The sequence below is a fragment of the Haliotis rufescens genome, unplaced genomic scaffold, assembly GCF_023055435.1.
Source record: "Haliotis rufescens isolate VD_foot unplaced genomic scaffold, xgHalRufe1.0.p SCAF_4, whole genome shotgun sequence".
NCBI classification, from domain to species: Eukaryota; Metazoa; Mollusca; class Gastropoda; order Lepetellida; family Haliotidae; genus Haliotis; species Haliotis rufescens.
In genome coordinates this window covers 44,538,055-44,558,241 of record NW_025964112.1, presented here as the reverse complement: position 1 = coordinate 44,558,241, position 20,187 = coordinate 44,538,055, and the positions used below count along the sequence as shown (strand labels likewise).

Genomic DNA, 20,187 nt, shown 5'->3' with positions numbered 1-20,187 from the left:
TCGTTCTCAAAAGTATTGTGGCAGGGGGGGGGGGGGGGGGGGGGAAGAAGTGACATGTATTTTTTTTAAATGGGTGGGTGTTCAACAGCAAAAAGCAAAATACCAATCTCCCCACCCCTCCCTATCATACATGACCAGTGCCTACCTCGATTTACAAAAATAGTTCAAATTCTCACTTCAGAGTAAGAATTTTATGAGATTCTTATAGACACCTGGACAAAACATGCACTCTGAACAATATCAGTTGAAAACAAAAACAAGATATCTGTACATAGACACCATACCTGACAATGTGTATGAAAGTGCATGAAATATATATTTCTTTGAGTATAATTGAAAAGAACTAGGCCTTTGCAAGTACTTTCAAAACATAAGCAGTCAATTCCCCTAAAGTCCCAAGTCATTCATATACCATGTACTGTACTTCCAATTGAACAAACATCACCTCCAGTCCTTCATTTTATAAACACAACTCATTACGGTCCAACCCAAATTTCCAGGAGTCTATTAGCTAAAGTGCGACTGGCAATGAATCATACAACTATATATCCAAGCTCCCACCAGTCAAAGCTCCCCTCTGTGATAGGTGGCTACAACCATGCTTGGAGTTGAACTAGCAAATGGCTGACCGTTTTGTTTACAAACAAGCGATGGCTGCTGTGACGCCAAATACTCTTACCCCAGCTAAATTGTTTTCTTTGTTTATCAATTTGAATTTCTATTTCATTTGAATTATCATGTAATTGGTATAGTAAGAATGTAAGGGGGAAATTGGGTGCTTTTCTGTTCGTCTGCAATCTTAACCCAATCTGATTAAACAAAAAAAAGGTAAATTCATCTGGGAACTCTGGTCAGATGTAAACCTTTTCAAAATTTGCTATGATGGCATTCCCAAAGATAAACATAACCAAAAACATGACTACATTTGGGGTTAGAGGGCAAATATCAATATTGTTGTAATGGCCGCTTCCACACTGATGGTAGCGATGTTATCGAGAGTGTAATGAAGGTGTCACGCTGGGAAGGAGCTTGCTATAGTTCACAGTAACCTCATGATGACCTTCACCTCTGCCATTAATGCAATTGATATTTGATGTGGTTGGATTGGTTAAGAAACATGAAAATATGAAGTTCCAAGCCTGTTGAGGAAAGTATGCTTCAAAAACTGAAAATGACATTACAATGTCCTACAAAAACCTGAACACTGACCTTGACCTTGACCTATGACGAAACGTGACCAAACCCTCTTCAAAGGAGGCCCCCATTCTAGAGAAGGTATATATCTAGCTTAATGTGAAATGTTGTAATATTTTTTGTGAAACTGTAAACAGAAACCTTTGTGTGAGTAATCTTGTAACCTTGACCTTGACATACCGGAAAGCCACACAAATTTGCAAGGGACATTTGGAAGAAAATCCATGTAATAATCAGACCTAAAGCCAATAGTCTTTGTGTACCCGTAACTATAAAAATCATGGGGTGTCAGTCAAATTTAAAAACAAACCTATGTTTTATGGGGAAACTAATAAACGGTGTCCAATTATCTTACTGCAAATAATCTCATTTATTCTCAAAAATAAAATTCACTAACAATGTCAAAAGAATTATTTTTTATGAGCAATAGGCAAGCGTGTAGACATTTAAAAGATGTTGTGAACCTTGGAATCTTCACCCCAGCTACACATCAGCACAGGTGTACTCTCGACACCTACCACCCGCACGGGTGTACTCTCGACACCTACCACCCGCACGGGTGTACTCTCGACACCTACCACCTGCACAGGTGTACTCTTGACACCTACCCCAGCACATCTCTGGTGTTGACAACTGCTGTTGCACAACCCTGTACTGTATATATATGTGCATGTAAAAACAATATCAAACAGTTTGCAGAAGAAATGCAAGTTATATCAAATGCTCATCTAAAATACATTACAATGTGATTAACAGCTCTTTCAAGATTTTGATATATCTAAACCTGAGATCTCTACGTTGGTTACAAACATGCGACACCTCAAAATACAACATCTGCAAAAATATGTGAAAACCATCAAAATATATACCTGGTTACTGGCGCCATCGTTCACCTTGCTGAAAATGAACTTGTAGGTTGTGCAAAGAAATGAATTTGGACAATATCGAAATAGCTAGAGAAACACACTATCCTTGCAGAAATCCAATGACAAGTAAAACATTTACTTTTTCAAAATGGCTTCCATGGCAGCCATATCATGTTTAGTATCGGTTTATCCAGGAACAGGAAGATTTAGTATTATAACAGATGAATACAAGTCATAACGTTTGAAGTTTTCAGGAGTAATAGCTGTTATTTTCATGTTGGGTGTTCTCTCCACAAGAAAAAAGGTCGTAACTGCTTTTGGCAGCTGAAGCTACATTAAAAAAAGGCATGTGGGTAGACACAAGGAGTTGTGCCAGATGATTATACTTCATTTCCAGGCAAACAGTTTGAAAGGATGGTGTGGGAACACACATTCTTTTTGTTCATTTCAACAACTTTTATAAAGTAAATCATGTTTTTATGATGGCTACTGTCTTAATTTGACAACAGATAAATGTTTTCATTGAATATGCAATGTCATTAAAATCAGATCTTAGTTCTCGCTACCACTAAACAAAGATCTGAGGACATCCCATTACAGGTCATGTCAGGCCGACCTTGTGCGAACTTTGACCGACCAATGGAATGACCAATCATAAGGCAGCTTTCTCATGCTTTACGGCACTAAATTCAAATTGGCAACTACGCTTCGAAACATATTTTGACAAATACTCAATTACAAATTTGAAACCAGAACAAAAAAACATTCTGGAATGGCTAATAGATGGTCTAGATTGTAAGGATTCAGTCGTTAAACCCGTAACTGTCATTCGGAATACCCCATGTTACCCCAAGTTTTCGAGGTTGCATGATGAGAAATCACATTCCGACGGTCACTTTCATAATCTGGTAAACGACGCTCTGAGGTCTGATTTTAATGAGATTGATTGAATATGATAATTATACTAGCCACATTTAAACACTAGGGTTCAAATAACAAATGAATCTTAAAAAAAGGATGCAGGCTTTTGACATGGCCCCTTTGTATATAATCTTTTGATAAGCAGTGTTCGAAATTAGGTATGAAAGTAAAGGACCAGGGTCCGTCTCATAAGACTAATGTTAGGAAAATAATTAATAGACCCCCTAAATTTCAAACACTGTAAGTATATTGTTATTGCTTCTAATTTGCAGAATGGCACACAATAACACTGAGCATGGACAAAGCAAGCTTATCACTACTAGCTGTTATCACATAAAGCTGCTTATGATATTCAAAAAATATTAAAAACATTTTTGATAAAAGGGAAACCCGTCTACCAGGTGACAAAGGCACTGCACATTGGTATATCAAACTCACATATTCAACAACAATCAACAATAAACGTGCAAAGTAACACATTGTTCACCAAGCTCAGACTGTGGTAACAAAAACATTGTACAAACAATATGGCAGCCAGGGTTTCCCCCTTAACGTGGTCCTTTCATATGAAAATATCTCCAAAAATCTCTTACTATCCACACCTTACACAACTTTTTTAGCTCTGCGCAAAAGTCTCAGAGAAAATAACAGAATAATAAAAGTGTTTATCAAAACAAGTCCTGCCATTAAGCCAATGCTATCTCGCAATGAAGAAAATTTCCATTCTGGTAGGAGCATAGGTTTTCGCTCCTGCATGTCTTGTAACACAGCTTGCAATTGGTCGAAAGTTGCCATGATTGAGCTCACATGAAATAGCTGATGTGAATGGCCAATAATGTCAAATTTACCCGGGTGTAAACGCTCGGGTAGATGTGTAGAATACAAGAATGCTGCCAAAAATGCAAAAACAAACTGCCGGAAGTGGAGATAATTTGCACTTAACTGGCACTCTTCTGGTGTGCAGGTAGAAAATCGGATCACGACAGGAATGCTATCGTAAAAATATGGCAGGGCAAAAGCTCCAAGTCGTAAAAACTTCCGCCAAATACCAGACTTCATAAACCGTGTTTCGCATGCAGCAATGGTACAGACCAGGGCATTGGCGGCGGCGCCAACGATGTAGAAATCGGCGTACCAAGTGTTCCTGAGACTGACTGGGAAGACATAAGCACGGTAGGCAAGGGCGACACCGAAACTAAACAAACTCAACGCAGAATAGTCCAGGAAGAAACATATGTGTCGGGCATTTTCCGACATCGTGTTGAACGTGTGGGCCACAGCACTTGCCAGAGGAAAGATACAGCAGGCGAACATATAGGCAAGCAATGGCCACGTGTAGCTGTCATGGCGGAAGTCCAAGGTTTCAGCTAGGCCCTTCATTACATACAAGAAGTACCAGGAGGGAAGGAAATGGGTCCAGAAATTCAGAGTTTCATTTGTAGCATCAAACAGACTTAGGATGCATTGTTTGGCTGAACTTTTGGGATGTCTGTATCCTCGAAGAATGAAGAGTTCGTGGAAATGTTCTGGCACTTGTTCCACTTGGTATAGCTGGCCGCTAAGTCCAGAATTCGAGGTTGTCATGGCGTTTGACTTGTGGAATTTGGCTTCGTGAACTGAGTAAGTCATGTTTTTCTGTAAAGAAACAAAAATGATAGAATACAACAAAATAATCATTTAGTTTGGTGAAAGTGGAATTCTGGAACTGGAAAGTTCTGTCAGCTGGTGTTTGATCTGAAGCGTAAGATGGAGGGATCTACCTGGGGATATCTATTTTGACGTCAGAGCGTCCAAGACATGAGGGACTGGTAAGCATGGTAAGTATGATGTATGACGAAAAGTTATTAATATGTAACATTCAGTCTGTAATTTTGGCTAGTTTTAATGATTCAAACAGCCATACTTTTTTTGCAAACTTGTATTTGTAAAGATGCAATATTGTGAGTATGGTAACACAAAATTGAGAATTGTAATTTTTTTAATCAAATCAATAAAAAAATGTTTGTATTATGGATTTATGGGGCCAAATTATTTTCATGTGTATAGTGTGTCCTGTGAGTGTGAAGCACATCACATTCTTGACTACAAGTTTCAGGAAACAGTGCTATTCCATATGATTTTTGTGTGCAGCCAAAAACTACAATTGCTTCAGTTGAATGAACAGGAGATAACAAACTTGGTCCATGAAAACATAAAAATTATCTTTAAAACATCGCTATACATGATGACTTACAATTTCAATTGTATTTACTCTAGTCTTATAGGCAGAGGTTAAGATAACCGTGTGTAATTGTCTCCTGGAAATTGTGTTCCATGGTCTTGCTATTTCAAGAACGAAAACATTTAGTCGACATTCAATAGTCAAACAATAACAATTATGACTTTTTATGAGTCGAAGTACAGCATCTAAGAAAATGTATCCATTCTGACAAATGAGGTTACTTTCAGGCATCAATAGTGTTAGTTTGATCTGCTGTAAGAAGATGGTGAACTGGTGAGAGTTACCAATTTTGACAAAATTACACTCTGTGCAACTTATTAAACCAACTGAACTCTACCAATTAATAGCTACAAAATCTTCCGATATAACATTTTTATATTTAAAAATAGACCCACCAAAACCAAAATCCATATTTAAAAAAATAAAGCCAAGTATGAAAATATGCTCTTTTCAACAATTTCACTTTTTTACCTCAAATTATTAATTTCTTTCATCACAACCAATGAAATGTCACAATTATCACAACAGAAAATCACCTTCAATCTAAACGACGGATGATTTTTCAATTTTTCTGAAATACTCTGTCATTAGAAATGGACAACTTAGAAAAAGCAGATTCCTGCTTGAACATACAACAAGTATATGCTTGATTGAAAATAAATGCTACAAATGTTTCATTGTAGCAACCCTGACATTCCTACATTGACACATTCCCATACATGCATATGCATGAAACTGCGCCGGCCTTGTTTACTGTAGGTACAAACACCCTGATGCCAAGAGTTGGACAAGTCCATCTGATCACGACACGCTAATCCATCTTGTAGTCACTTGTCTCCGAGATAAAGCCGTTTCAACATCCTCTCCTAACGAGTCTTTACAAGGATAAGGTGTAACATCACCCAATACTCCAGCCATCGTCACTTGTCATCTTCAACAACAGCAACAAGATCCGACAATCTCACAGTTGGACATGTTGCCATGGTAACGAATAACTGTGTTGAGTTTGTAATTAGGCATGAACGTGTCCATTTTTCACAGGTTGTGTCACCAGTGGCCACCAATGACCCAGATGGGCCAAAATTTTCGTAAACATCTTATAGCATTTTTTACAAAACAAATTCAGTATTTCTTATTAGCCTATACTTGTGGAAAGGTGAGTTGAAATGGGGTTTAAGTGTGTGAGTGTGTGAGTTGGGTTTAACACCGCTTTTAACAGTATTCCAGTTATATCACTGCATGTCAGTCTAATGTGGGAGGAAAGCCCAAAGTGATGCAGGTCAGACGTTTACCACTTTGGTGAAACCCACGAGCTCAGGTATGGTGCTGACAAACCTAGAAACATAATTGGGACGAACTGGGATTCAAACCCACAATCATATGTTTCTGGCATGCCCAAGGGTCTCTGCACAGCGAATCATGGCGCCTTAGACGACTGGGCCACCCGTGCCCCCCAAAGTGGGGTTTAACTTCTCTGACTTGATAATACTGAAATCTTCTTTCTTAAGTTCAGTTTCACCCTGCAACGATGGTTTGTTTGTTTCATGTTTAACACCGCACTCAGCAATATTACAGCTATATGATGTCAATCTGTAAATAATCAAGTCTGGACCAGACAATCCAGTGATTGACATCATAAGCATCGCCCCACACAATTGGTATATGATGACATGCATCAACCAAATCTGCAAGCCTGACCTACCAATCCCATTAGTCGCCTCTTTCAACAAGCATAGTTGCTTTTTACAGCAAGCATGAGTTGCTGAAGACCTATTCTACCCCGGATCTTCACAGGTCAGAAATTACATGAAAACATTTGACACACTCCCTGAAGGAAACACTGACATGTTCTAACATCAGCACTGAGCAAAATCAGGAAGTTTGAATCAAGGCTTTCAGGTTACTTTCAACATTTTCCTTTGAATTGACGTCACTGTTTCCTACATTGAGTCAATGGACAGATGTCAAGTGCAGAATAGTTTATGACGATTATCACAAGTGTTAGTCACACTTGCACATTTTCTCTCATAGATACCACCACCCATCACACTAAATCAAGTAGGTCTGAACTGACAGAGTGATTCTGTACGGGAATTGCTTGAATATAAGTTGATTGAAACGAGAAAAACATACAAAAATTCACACCATCATAGCGGTACCAAGCACAAGCACAATGTTTCTGTCCCTTGAAGATGCTGGAGTAGAAATGGTCTTCAGCAACCCATGCTTGTCATAAGAAGTGACTTAGAGGATATTAGCGGTAGGGCTGGGACGAGTCCAAATTTACTACCCGGGTACCCACCTCCCTATCACCCAACCCTACCCGAATACCCACTGAAGATCTCAGGAGATGTCTCAAAATGTCTGATTGGGAATATTTTTAGCATAGCCCTGGCAAAACGTTTATAGATACATGTATTAAACAATCTGTTCATTCATACACTGAAGTTGAATTAAGTTATATCTTTATTCAACCATATGAAAAATCACACAGGGTGCATAGTCAGAAAGAAATGTGAACATTGGTGACTTGAGGTGTTACCATAGAGTTCTAGATAATTTTTGTCATTAAACAATATATCACGTGACTAACCACGGGTCCGGGTAGTCCTGTGGGTACCCGGGTCCTACTCAGTACCCACCCGTCCCGGGTACCCGAGTTACCCGTCCCAGCCCTAACTAGCGGGATTGGGCAGTCAGGCTAGTTGACTTGGTTGATGCATGTCATCATATCCCCATTGCGTAGATTGATGCTCATGATGTTGATCACTGGATTGTCTGGTCCAGACATTCGATTATTTACACACCGCCGCCATATAGCTGGAATATTGCTGAGTGCTGCGTTGAACAACAAACAAACAAATAACAGTGGTTGTCATTATTTTTAACAACATGAGGAACCCACACTGAACATCAATGACTTAACATCATCACAGATAATGAAGGTTGGATTCAACCCCTGAAAACACTTTCCTGTCAGAGAAACAAATCATGGAAGCCAAAGACACATCAGGTCTTCAGCCAGCATTGATTGTGCCTGCCATCTGAACCCTGGGAGTGGATACACTGCCGCGCTAAGTAATCGGAGTCATCAAAGGTAATTGAAGTAAGCAGTAACTGGTGACTGGTCACTCGTCACTGCCTACAGCAAATCAATACCTCAAATGTGATCACCTGATCAAGTTAGATAAACAGCTGTTCACGGACTACAGCTTTCAAATGTACTTGTGTAAAAGATTAACCTTGTATACTCTATAAATTGGCTCTCCAACCATCTCCCTCATCGATTGATTGTGTCAACACATGGATGGCCAACACAGATTCATGACCTTACATCATCACTGATAATGACGGCGATGAGAAATGAGGAACCTCCAGGTTTAGGTGTCTAGTCAAAGAAGGGGACGCAAACCATTGTCTGTAGGATCACCATGATCTTTGAGGTAAATCTCAACTTGCAACAACTAGAGCCTTGCAACAACTGGGGCCTCATAACAACTGGGGCCTCCCAACAACTGGGGCCTTGCAACAACTGGGGCCTTCCAACAACTGGGGCCTCCCAACAACTAAGGCCTCCCAACAACTACGGCCTCCCAACAACTAGGGACTTGCAACAACCTAGGACTTGCAACAACTAGGGCCTCCCAACAACTGGGGCCTTGCAACAAGTGGGGCCTCCCAACAACCTAGGACTTGCAACAAGTGGGGCCTTGCAACAACTGGGGCCTTCCAACAACTGGGGCCTCCCAACAACTAAGGCCTCCCAACAACTACGGCCTCCCAACAACTAGGGCCTTGCAACAACCTAGGACTTGCAACAACTAGGGCCTCCCAACAACTGGGGCCTTGCAACAAGTGGGGCCTCCCAACAACCTAGGCCTTGCAACAAGTGGGGCCTTGCAACAAGTGGGGCCTCCCAACAACCTAGGCCTTGCAACAACTAGGGCCTCACAACAACTAGGGCCTCACAACAACTGGGGCCTCACAACAACTAGGGGCCTCACAACAACTAGGGCCTAACAAGAACTAGGGCCTCACAACAACTGGGGCCTCACAACAACTAGGGCCTAACAAGAACTAGGGCCTCACAACAACTAGGGCCTAACAAGAACTAGGGCCTCACAACAACTAGGGCCTCACAACAACTGGGGCCTCACAACAACTAGGGCCTTGCAATAACTAGGGCCTCAGGTGATCAGATGCTGTGACTTAAATATTTGGCATAATGTTACCCAGATGACATGGTTTGTTGTTCGTCCTTTCAGTTACTGGTTTCCCTGGTCACTTAAACAACACACACTCACTCACTTGCTCGCTTAAGCTAAACATGCACTCACTCAAACTAAGCACTCTAACAATTTGTGATTCCCAATCTCAGTAATATAACATTTTATTTTTATTTTCCTAAAACCAAGCAATCCAACAATTTATTATGCCGAAAGTAAGCAATCAAACCATTTATGCTCAGGGATAACAATCAAACAATTTATGCTCAAGCTAGTAATTGAACAATTTATGCTCCTCAAGCTGAGCAAAAAAAGAAATTCATGATCCTTAATATAAGCAACTTGTCAAACAATGTACGACCCTCAAAATATGCAATCAAACAATTTATGCTCCTCAAACTAGCAATCAAACAATTTATGATCCTCAAACTAGCAATCAAACAATTTATGCTCCTCAAACTAGCAATCGAAATAGTAATGATCCTCAAACTAGCAATCAAACAAGTTATGATCCTCAAACTAGCAATCAAACAATTTATGATCCTCAAACTAGCAATTATAAGCAATCAAACAATTTATGCTCCTCAAGCTAGCAATCGAACAATTTATGATCCTCAAACTCGCAATCGAACAATTTATGCTCCTCAAACTAAGCCATAAAGAAATCCATGATCCTTAATATAAGCAACTTGTCAAACATATGACCACCAATATAAGCAATTGAACAATTTATGCTCCTCAAACTAGCAATCGAACAATTTATGCTCCTCAAGCTAGCAATCAAACAATTTATGATCCTCAAACTCGCAATCGAACAAGTTATGATCCTCAAACTAGCAATCAAACAATTTATGATCCTCAAACTAGCAATTATAAGCAATCAAACAATTTATGCTCCTCAAGCTAGCAATCGAACAATTTATGGTCCTCAAACTAGCAATTGAACAATTTATGCTCCTCAAACTAGCAATCGAACAATTTATGCTCCTCAAGCTAGCAATCAAACAATTTATGATCCTCAAACTCGCAATCGAACAATTTATGATCCTCAAACTAGCAATCAAACAATTTATGATCCTCAAACTCGCAATCGAACAATTTATGATCCTCAAACTAGCAATCGAACAATTTATGATCCTCAAACTAAGCCATAAAGAAATCCATGATCCTTAATATAAGCAACTTGTCAAACATATGACCACCAATATAAGCAATCGAACAATTTATGCTCCTCAAACTAGCAATCGAACAATTTATGCTCAAGCTAGCAATTGAACAATTTATGATCCTCAAACTCGCAATCGAACAATTTATGCTCCTCAAGCTAGCAATCAAACAATATATTATCATGAAGCTAAGCAATGAAACAATTTATGACTCCAATATAAGCAATCAGACAACTTGTACTCCTCAAGCCAGGCAATCAGACACAATATATGATTTTCCAGCTAAGCTATCAGACACACAATATATAATTTTCCAGCTAAGCAATCAGACACACAATATATGATTTTCCAGCTAAGCAATCAAGACAAAAAACACATACTTGTACACTTAAGCAATCAGACAAACAATGTATGATCCTCAAGTCGAGGAATGTGACAAACAAATAATATTCCTCAGGTGACAAAAGAGGCCGACAGTAATATTGTCAGCTTATAAACCATGCTAACACACCCAACAAACAGAACAAGCGTGGCTCCACATTCACACTGGGTATTGATGGTTTTCTTTTGGTATCCCCTTGGGTACAGTCTAGTGGGTATCCTTCAACCAATGAGTGGACCTATTCGAAAAATTATTCTTGTCCTCTGCTGTTTCAGGTGATTTCTAATTTGCCTCAGTTCATTCACTGCTCAAATGTGTCACACAACCATAAGTCAAAGTTACACGAGGCAAGACGGTGCTTTTGACTATTAACACTGCTGCAGAACTCATCTATCTGTGATACATGCTTTCAATCAGCATATATAGATCTTTAAAGAAATACAGGTCCACAAGCTGTAAAGGCAATGTTGGACAATTACACATCCTACTCTGACAGCAACAAGGACAGAACCAGCATTATTAAAAGGGAAGGGTCCAACATATCAAAATCCTTTCTCCGTGAGGGGTGGAAGAGTCTGCAACATACATTTGATTTTCCAGGGGGGCCTGGACACACCCCCTCTGGATTCGGTTATGAGCAATGTGTTCTACAATTGAGTTTTTCAAATTTGTCCTGCGTATTTGTGCAAAACTCAAAATCAATTAGGTAATGGTGATTTATTTTGCATATATCATGCAAATATGCAGGTTATCTGGTCCTCTCAACAAGGACCAACCCCAAGGATACATGAAAATAAGATACTTACGCCAATGGTCACTACAACCTGAACACTCGACAAGCATATCCTGAGTGCTCGTCACCAAGCAGATGCACATTGATTAAGGCGTAGCACAGTGCCTTTGTTGATGGTCGGTGAATACACATGCCAAAGATAAATGTGTCCATGTTTATGTAGGTCTTATTATTGATTATTGATCATGTAACTATGGGCTATTGATACCTCTATTGATATCAGATGAATCTGAGATTTTGTCGGGCACCATTGAACTCTGGGCGTGTACAGATCTTCATAATGATCAACTACATGGGAAATGCGGTAGAAGTATATTGATCATGGACCAAGCACATGCATTATTGGTCATGGTTATGGCCATTCTATTGTCTTGTGTTGATATTGACCACAAGAACATGTAAACAACAACAGCAATACTCCAGTTTGGGGAGTGCAAATGTTTGGAAATCAATCATTTTTATTTTTCAATACAAAATTTCCATGCCGAATGAATATATCAATAAAACTATCAATAGTTAGGTTAGACACTTTTACTGACACAAATGCCCTTAATATTGTACAAAACTAAAAATACCAATAGATACAGGCTAAAACGATTTTACAATTCCCTTAAGTTTGTATAAAATAAAAAATACCAATAAACAGGCTAAAACAGTATTACTGATACAACTGCCCTTAAGTTTGTATAAAACAAGAAATACCAATTGACAGCCTAAAATATAACTGATAAATATGTCTTTTGGTTTGTATTGAAAAAGCCTCTCTGCTAAGACAGAGGGAAATAGAAAACATCTACAAGTCATTGTTAATATTGACATATTGGATAAGACTATATTTTGCTGGTCTCAAACAACAAACACATACACTAAGTACTGGTAATTTTACCTCAATGAGCTGAACATTCCACTTTTCTCTCTTGTTTGCTTAGCAGCAATGTGACACTGATTGACTACACATCAACACCTTGCCACCTTACTCTGTGACTGATTTGGGGGTGTCCTCCCATTAGTTAGACGTCCCAATAGTTAGACAGCTTATAACAACACTTTAAACGGTTGAGTGCACACTAATCCTTATGCTTGTTACCTCAGACTTTAAAATGGAATAGTCCAGATAAGATCTGACAACCAAAGCAAAGCAGCTTTAAATAGATACTTTAATATTATACTTAACATTTAATGACACTTTACATTTGATAAATTTTATACAGTTTGTAACAACACTTTGTGACAGTTTTTGGTAATGTACACTTAACATTTAATAACTGTTACAGTTTATTTATCCCCGACAGTCGTACATTTCTCGTCTTGACGACACATCTCCAATGTGTGCAGGTTTGCCTCTCGCGGTTTCTGTTGCAAATATATCCATCTAATATCAACTGCTTACTTCCACGCCGAGAGGTGATGTACTCTACTTTCCTTAACCCAGCCATATTGAGACTGATAATGATACATACCCCAAGATCATATTTTTTTGTTTGATAAGTAGATAATCTAAACTCAACTCCTTCAACTGATCATACAGTAAGACAATAAAGCTACTCCATAGTTTACATAGTTAATCTCATGCCTATTGAACCTGTGCTGAGAGTAAGGTAATTTAGGTTAATTCAACGAATTTGTAACATATATACTGCCTAAACTGTGAGTCCCCTATCCCTACTCAGTACTTTAATCTAATTAGGACTGATCCATTACACCTGTAGGTATATTCCCTCTTTGCCTAAATAGAAATGTCTAACAATTGGGACGTCTAACTAATGGCATATAACCAATTTGGGTCATCACATAGAGCAGCCAATTGATCCAGACAGAACTAATCAAGTGATTGACACAAAGGGAGATAATCCTCCTCTATAGCCTGAACACTCATGATCAGTTGTAAGGAAAATAGCCGAGCGTGCTTGCATGCAATAGATTAGGGTGATACGGTTACATACGAATAGTGTCAAAACATGTATGATTTTATTTGACTGACATGCATTAGTTATGACGTTATTTTCTTAAGAGGTTTTTAAAAAAATAATTTACAACAACCGCACATTTCATAAATGTGAAATAAAACGTTGACAATTCTAATCTCTTTCTGTCATGTCCCTATTCTTTGTTCGTTGTTGTTCCTTGTGAGTTGTCACACTCAGCAATATTACAGCTTTCTGACGGCGGTCTGTAAATAATCAAGTCTGGACCAGACAATCCAGTGATTGACATCATGAGCATTGATCCATGCAATTGGGATACGATGACATGCACCAACCAAGTATGACCACCTGATCCCGTTAGTCGCCTCTTTCAACAAGCATAGTTGCCATCTATGGCAAGCATGGGTTGCTGAAGACCTATTCTAACCCGGATCTTCACAGGTACCCATTAAACAATAAACAAACATATATCATGTATATATATGTATATTGATGTAATGTGTACTTCTTAATTAGGCTTGACTGGATATTGTCATGTTGTTGGAAGGTATCCTGCCTTTGATGTAATTGTGTCGATCGCAGTGAGGTCAGTCAATTGTGTGAGAAGTGAGTTTGAAGTTTGACAAGTGTGGGCGTGTGGACGTTATGTTTTATTTTGAAGTCATCAGGGGAATTATAAGCTTAATTTGGATACTTGGGACTCCCAAATGAGTTCACAACAACCGGGAATTTGACACATCCAGTTCGAGAGATCTAAGGATAAATGATGATAAATATAAAAGGAATTCGAAAAGGACCGGAAGGTGAGTTGAGACAACTAGGAATTTAACACATCCAAGTTCAAAACAACGACGTTCAACTGTACATGCAGACAACTCAATCAGCAATACTAGGTCACCAAAAAATCAGAATGCTCTTATCCATCTATGATTCTAACATCCAAAAGGTTTATCAAAACCTTTGCGTGGAATTACATTGACTTGTTGAAATATTAACAACAAAAATAATCCTCGATAACTTCCCATGCCAATGAGTGAGTGAGTGAGTGAGTATGGTTTTACGCCGCTTTTAGCAATATTCCAGCAATATCACGGCGGGGGACACCAGAAATGGGCTTCACACATTGCCCATGCCAATGAACAATCAATAATTAAAAAGTAAATACTGCATACAGCAACAAGCAACAAGTGGGAGGGATTTTAATTTCCGAGCATTGACAGCTGATCACTTCCAGTCAGTGATCTGCAAATCATCAGACTGACGCTGCAACAGTTTACTTTTCTAGCTATATGATAAAATTGTCTAAGATAATTTAAAATGTACCAACTGAAATTGCTAAAGTTAATGATCCAACGAATCAGTATCAGTTATCAAATAATAATCAGGTATCAAATAATATTCAGGTATCAAATAATAATCAGGTATCAAATAATAATCAGGTATCAAATAATGATCAGCCATGATGATCAAATAATGAGACGACTGTCTGTTTCTGACTGCTCCTAAACATTTAGTTAATAATGTTGTATAGCATACATTGTCCCTACTATTTACACTATGTTCTAAATGGGCAGGTCAATATGGGTGCGACCATTTCACAGTTTATTCTACTTAACGAATCCGGTGTCACATGATACCGAGTCGTAGTCAAGGGTATTCAAAATGTCCCAGTTGGGCCTGAATGTTTGAACATGTCATGAGAATAGTGTTTGGTATTGCAATGAAACACTTTTCAAGTTCATTGAAACGTAAGCATACATTTAAAGAAGTCATTTTACTTGGAGTTTAGAACGAGATTTTATCCATTTCAACAATTAAGTAGATAACAGTACTACTTGTAAGGGGCCTTGTCCAAAGTTAATGAAACTACACACATATATACATGCACCTTTAGTCGCTATATTGCTGAAATGATGCTGATGGGACGTTAAACTTTAACTCACTTGAACCTTTGCCATGTCATATTGGTGATAATGGCCATTTGAAACAAGCACTGAATCTTCATTTAATTGTTGAGAACCAGGCAAACAAGATTATGATCATCATACTCATATAAATATGAGGTGAGGTGAAATAGTGTTAAACGTCATGTCCAAAATTATTGCATTTATATAGCGACGTTTTCACCTCTCTAAGTGTACCTCAATAAAAGTAACAGAATGTAGGTTGAGGAACTAACTCAGACTTGAGCATGGTGCAAGATGGCATTTCCATGTTTCTAAAACTGGAAAATGAACAAAAGATACAGCATTTATCAAAGTTGCAACTTTGTTTGTTTGTTTGTTAAACGCCTCACTCAGCAATATTCCAGCTATGTGACAGCGGTCTGTAAATAATCAAGTCCGGACCAGACAATCCAGTGACTGACATCATGAACATCGACCCACGCAATTGGGATACGATGACATGCAACAACCAAGTCAGCGAGACTGACCACTCGCTGACTGACCGATCCCTTTAATCGCCTCTTACGACAAGCATAGTCGCCTTTTAGGGCAAGCATGGGTTGCTGAAGACCTATTCTATCCTCGGATCTTCATGGGTCCAAAGTTGCAACCAATTTGTTTACCAACTGAAATTTCTAATTGGTGACCAATAATATGTAAGCAGTCACTGCTTGGTTACTAAGAAAGATCAAGCTGGTGACTTGATATTACTACAGATAACTGCATAAACTTTGGACAGAAATACAATACATTAATAAATATTGAGCGAATGAGTGTCATAAACATGATGAATTGCATAAGCTACAAGGAACCAGTCCCGGCCTGAAGGCCTGAAGGAATTAACTGTGATACTCACATTTAGTATGCTCTAGATGAGAAATAAGATATTATATAAATAAATAAAGTGACTATTGATAAGTAGTGTTGGTCAATGAATCACGACTGATTAACAGACTGAAAAGATACAAGATGAAATATTTATCATTCAAAGCTTGCTTCCATAAGAGTTAGGGAGTGGGTATGGTTTTACACTGCTCATATTCCAGCAAAATCATGGAGGTGGATACCAGAAACTAGCTTCAAACATTGTAGCCATGCAGGGGAATCAAACGGTTTTACGAGCGAATGCTTTAATCACTCGATTACACCACCACGCTTGCTTCCAGCGTTATATCCTGCACCTTGAGATATTGTTTTAATCTCAAAGCTTTTCAGACCATCGAGACATCATCAGTTACCATGACATCACAATCAAATGACATCATTAATCTTTGCCAACGAAGCTTGTTACTGTTAGTTGTAACTTTTTCACTCAAGACATTGTTTACAAAATATTGGAATTTTTAACTTTTAGTGACTAGTGTTGAGGTATTTGATATCAAGAGACACTCGGGAAAGATTATCTATTTATGCAGACACAGAAAATCTTGCACCTGAACTTCAGGCCTGTTGCATCACCACCAATTGATGAAAGATTTTGTCACCGACATCAAAATGATCAACCTGATATATGACAGTCGCCAGCCGAGAAATTTATCAACCGTGAAGGTGACATTTCCAAATGAATAAAATAAGAAAAAAAACCACCTCAACAATCAGTTATTTCCTATTCAGAGTCAGTCAGAACTTACTTTTTTACTTCCTCATTCGTAAAACACGTGTGTCACCTGTAGAACACACACGCATTTGTTCTCCGTTTCTCTGGCAATCCGTCGCCAGGTCTCATGCGCCGAACCGACAACACCGAATTCTGCGGTCCATGATCCACCCCAGCACCACCCAAGCATATCAGGGCTTTTGGGGTCACATTTTTCGGTTGGGTGGCTCTTTCTGTTCCGTCAAGCCAGTTTCCAGTCGCTATTTTACACACTTTTCGAGACAGTGTGTTTGCGTTAGTTTTATCGACTATCGCGCTTTTCAAGGGAGACAACTCAGCGCATGTGTCCAATTCGCGTCTTACATTGCAAGCTAATTAAACTCAGCCAGTTCGCGTGTTTTAAGACTGCTTATGACACTATGATAAAAGGACATGCCATCAATTTTCCGCTATTAATCAGCGCATATATCGTCAGTTGAGTGGTCATGTCGTTTATGTGTTTACGTTAGGCGTGGCGGACGTCATATGTTGTATTGAGACGGTAGTCATGCGATAAGTTTGTCTGACATTTATAGACAGAACCCAGCTACCGTAATGTTTTCGATATTACCGGCCATGTTCTTTGAACACTTTTCTTCCCATATCTGCATATTTTGTTTTCCCACATTGCGAGGCATATGTAATTTTGTTTAAGTAAAATAGGCGTCATTATTATTTTAGAAATCAATTGGTTGCTCGTTTTGCAAAGAATAGTTGATTTTATCTTGATCTGCTTCACAGTTCTGATTTTTTCCCATTTGTGTAAATTTTTCAAAGTTGTGATTTAGAAAGTTTTAATCAGACATCACATAGCATCTTGTACCGACAGTTAATAATATGAGCAATATAATGTATCTTTATACCCAGTAAACATCTCGTCATGGCCTAATGTAATTTTAAAACCTCAGAATGTTAGAAAATAAGTAGGTTTATAAGTACAAAATATTGCTTCTAATTTATTCATATTTTGAATATTACTTCAGATTAATATTATAATGTTCCACATGATAATTATATTGAGACTTTTATCCTAGGTTATGTATTATTAAACACTGGTTATAGGCCTATCTATTTTGTTTCAATTTGAAAGAGTTTCTTCAAGTGACTTATTATGGGACACTTCAAAGAAAGACTGCATTAAAACATCAAACAGAAAATAGGTTATTAGTATTGAAATAGGTTACTAGTAGTTTACAATATTCAGCTTAGGCAAACTCTTTTTTCTGCCCCCCCCCCCCCCCTCATTATATACTGAGTTGAGCTTATAAGACAGACAGCATGAACTTTGCTTTATTTCTTTATATATCAAGCACCACCTTTGCAGGCCTTGGATGTTTTGTGTATAGTATAGTACTGCCATGACATTTGTTTCTGGGATATAAATGGTACAATACATACACACTTAGCTTTTAACATATTGAATCTAATTACAAATTGTGTGTTTTATGAATGGATTACAGCAGTGAAGCTTTGTTATTGGGTGTACCATTCCCATGGAAATTATCCAGGTAGCCAATTATTATTATTATGGTCTTTTCCATGTGTGTAGGTTGGTAGTTCGATGGGTGGTTGGTATTTGGCATAACAGGGATAAAATGAGCATTTGTTGTCATGGAGTCCATATGATGTGTCTGAATGGGGTATCCATCATGTTACACTGCAGCATGGAAACTCGGTGGGCACGCACTGTACACTTTACACTATGCAATGTCTGAACTGGTACAAGCAGCCACATACATGTTGCTATATAAATACAATAATCTTGAATGCGACCTTAAACCCCGTTTCACCTCACCACCGCTGCCTCAGGTCACAAATATTATATGTCTTTATCTGTTGTAAATGAGGCAGGCTCTATAGTTGGTCAAATCTGATGGGAATTGAAAGATTTGTAATATCTTTCAGAGAAGTGCTAACTGTAAATTCACCAACTACAAGACTGCCACCTGACTCATAATTGTTAAATAAGAGTTTTTCAAACTTCTTTGCAATTGAAGTACTGCCAAAGTGGTGTTTCACCACCATCACACTCCCATAAGTAATATGAATCCTAAATGCAGCAGTTAATCCATAATAAAACAACAGGCTTGTATATGACAGTTAAAAATAAACAGTCAAATATGACCAATTCTATTAATATTTCTGATCAGATGTTATTGTATTCTTCATTCTTCACAGAGTATATGACACTTTAGATGTACATAACATTTGTATGGCAGCACATTATGTCTTCAATGTAATTTCATTACGACATAAATACATCATTATCATTCTGTTAACTGTTTGAATGTTTTTTGTTATTAAGGTCTCATCATTGTTATAAAAAAGTCTATGTACCCCCATGCTTTCTGAACATCTACCATCTGTTTCACTTTGTGCCTCATCATGAAATAGGGTAATGCTAATGTTATAACCTGAAGTTACTGTTCAAATCTGGCAGAAAAAAGTCTTTATGTGAATCACTGTCAAATAGTCAAAAGAAGCGAACATGATAGACTGCCACACAGAGTTTTAGAATATAGCAAAAGAAGAAAAAAATATATTTTTCACACTGTCATTAAAATATGCAAGCATCTGGATATCCACGACTTTATATCTATGCCAGGCTCAACTCAGTAAGTGACATCTCTTAAAATAAAACACTCAAGATAATAATTGGACGTACTTGGTTTGAACACCTCTGGAATGATACATCAAATCCTCAACATGGAAATATACTACTCAGTTACCATATGTTTAAAAAGACATCTTGTCCCTGAACTTTACTTGCAAACCATTATATATGTCCATAAATCTCAGGAAATATCTCCCCAGACTATGTGTGGAAGCCTCACTCTACACGTGGAGACAGGTCGGCACAATGCAACCCCCATCCATGAGAGCTCAGAACTTGTTATTTGTGTAAAAAAAA

At 38.3% G+C, this 20,187-nt stretch overlaps 1 protein-coding gene across 3 annotated transcripts; it reads right to left on the bottom strand.

The window, feature by feature from the left end:
• Window positions 1–2,885: 2,885 nt before the first annotated feature.
• LOC124152397 (membrane progestin receptor gamma-like) lies at window positions 2,886–17,501 on the bottom strand. Of its 3 annotated transcripts, none has more exons than XM_046525333.2 (2): window positions 17,268–17,501; window positions 2,886–4,616 (listed from the first exon to the last, which is right to left on the bottom strand). In XM_046525333.2, the coding sequence occupies exon 2, from the start codon at window positions 4,608–4,610 to the stop codon at window positions 3,585–3,587; it is 1,026 nt and encodes a 341-aa protein (XP_046381289.1). In that variant the 5' UTR covers window positions 4,611–4,616; window positions 17,268–17,501; the 3' UTR covers window positions 2,886–3,584. The 3 variants fall into 3 exon arrangements, with proteins under 3 accessions (XP_046381289.1, XP_046381281.1, XP_046381298.1); XM_046525325.2 differs by having other exon boundaries at window positions 17,272–17,501; XM_046525342.2 differs by lacking the exon at window positions 17,268–17,501 and adding an exon at window positions 11,783–11,850.
• Between the last annotated feature and the right edge of the window lie 2,686 nt (window positions 17,502–20,187).